Raw genomic sequence first — 2230 nt, 5'->3', positions numbered from 1 at the left:
CAAACCATCAAACTTAATTCAGAGACAAGCAAAAGGCAATGAGATAATGTAGTAGAAGATGAAGATATCATACAAAAATCTTAAAACACATAGAAAATGGTAATTTTGCTGAAGTAAACAGTCGATGCTATTTGCAGCCAGTTACCCAGTTGAAAGGCTCCTGCCACCCCAGGTCCTGCCTGGCTGCCTTAGAGGTGGAAGTATTAGTACCTCAGCTCATCTGAAGATAAGCAGAATGCCACGAATCGCAAGGTCAAAAGCTCCAGGTTAGGCTGGACTACAAACAACTCCATCATGCTTGATTCCATTCCACAATGACCCCGAAAGAAGGAGTGATGACCCAGAAGTTCTTAAATGCACAATTCTTCTGACACTTACATCATCCTCACTCCGAGATGTCACAACAGCATCAATCATTTTCCGGGGATTATTCACACTAGAGACAGTAAGCTTTCCCAAAGAGCCCTCAAACTGCACTGTAAGGACAAAAAATTCCCAATGAATAAAAACTTAGCAATGTAGGCAGGTGGCTTTCAGAGATCTTTATATTCTCTAGTCTTTACTCACAGTTTAACAATTTCCTTAAAAAACCCATGTATTAATAAAGCAATCTCATCAAAATCTATTCTTTTCCATTTTTTGTGAAATAACAAATAAAAATCTGAGGTGTTTCTCCCTTATTTTAGAGACAACTAGAAATTACAACAGGTTTTAAAAGTTACAGAATCTCAAGGGGCCATCTGCCAAACCACCTACTCCATGAACAAAAGCTTATCTCTGCATTTACTAAGGACAATGGTACCTTATAAATGAGTTTCAAACATCTCTACCCAACCATCTTGCTGTTCATTTTTATCATAGCGGCAGCTTGTCAAATTTCTCTTATTCCGGGTCCGGGCAGAAGGACCTTACCTGGCTTATAGGTGTGCTCCAGTCTGGCCACCTGAGGGGTAATGAGCTTGGTGCGCTCCTTTTTAGGGCCATCTCCTTGCACTTCTTCAGCAGCTGACAGTTTCTCCAGTTTTTCAAAGTAATTCTGCCATGTAAGAAATACAAACATAGGATATGGCAACTCTTTCATTAAATAATTATGCTAGTGGCTATAACAACCTGCCCTCTATAAACGTACTGATCTCTAATTTTTGTTAGATTGCTATAAATTTATCAAAAACCCCAGCCTTCAAAAAGCTAATCATCAACGGAAATATATTTAAAGCCAGACTGCTAATATTCTTAATACAAAGAATCAGATTATTAAAGAGATATGAAAACATTGATCTGAGAGCCTTTATGTGTGAAAAATAAAGAGCATCCATGAGGACCTCACAGTGAGCAGTGTGAGGACAGAATGTGCTTAGTCAATTCTTATCCACTCTAAGATTACCTCAAGAGAAAATTCTATCAATATTTAATTTTACCAATTTTTAAATGACTGCCTTCAACAGAGTGAGGGACTAAATGGCTGATCCTCAAAACTGGCACAGTGTTTACCTGGTAATAAAAATCGTCCAGGTAGGGATCAGTGCTTTGCAGTTGCATCATCTGAATTTTAGAGACCCAATCCTTTTCTCGCTGCAACATGAGATTGGCATATGGATCCTTTCGGAGGTGATCTTGATGACTGCTCCGGTGACTTCCTCTATCTCCTGCACCATTGAGATTCCGGTGCTGACTGAAAGACAAACATACGCCACATTCACCCCAAGCGGTACATTAATTATGCCTTATAACACTATAGGAATAAACCAGGCCAATTAGAAAAAACAAGATTCCCCCCTGCTTTTGTTAAGAGAGAAGTGAAAAGAGCTGAATCTTAACAGAATTCAAGACAAAAGAGGTATGCAATACATAACTAAGGAACTAAAACTAAGATCTGACTTTCTTAGCATATGCTAAGTACTTTTACCTAGTGACTTTTGTACAAGTCCTACAATAACCCTACGAGGTAGGTAGTTTTGTTTTCTCCACTTAAGACAAGAGACCAAGGCCAAAAGAGCAAGTAATTTGTTCAAAGCCATACACCTGTTGGCAGAGTAAGATTTGAACACAGGTCAATTTGACTCCTAATCTACATACTTTTTTTAAACTTGCTGAAAATCATGAAATATTTCAATGTAAAGAAAAGACCAGCATATATTAAACATCCATTTACCTACCACATAGACATAATGAAAAAAAATTGACTTGGCCAAATTTGCCTTGGATTTTTAAAAAGTAACATTAGAGTTAA

General features: G+C 37.9%; 1 protein-coding gene across 1 annotated transcript in view; it reads right to left on the bottom strand.

The window, feature by feature from the left end:
- Positions 1–2230, bottom strand: part of PATL1 (PAT1 homolog 1, processing body mRNA decay factor) — a 26658-nt gene that overhangs the window by 11496 nt on the left and 12932 nt on the right. The window contains exons 10-12 of the mRNA XM_011379462.2: positions 1492–1672; positions 913–1036; positions 379–476 (exon numbers count right to left, since the gene is read on the bottom strand). Of these exons, the coding sequence (XP_011377764.1) occupies positions 379–476; positions 913–1036; positions 1492–1672 (403 nt within the window). The remainder of the gene's footprint in view (positions 1–378; positions 477–912; positions 1037–1491; positions 1673–2230) is intronic.

The sequence above is a fragment of the Pteropus vampyrus genome, unplaced genomic scaffold, assembly GCF_000151845.1.
Source record: "Pteropus vampyrus isolate Shadow unplaced genomic scaffold, Pvam_2.0 Scaffold360, whole genome shotgun sequence".
Classification (NCBI taxonomy): domain Eukaryota; kingdom Metazoa; phylum Chordata; class Mammalia; order Chiroptera; family Pteropodidae; genus Pteropus; species Pteropus vampyrus.
The sequence above is the reverse complement of the archived record's forward strand: the minus strand, read 5'-3'. Positions and strand labels throughout refer to the sequence as shown.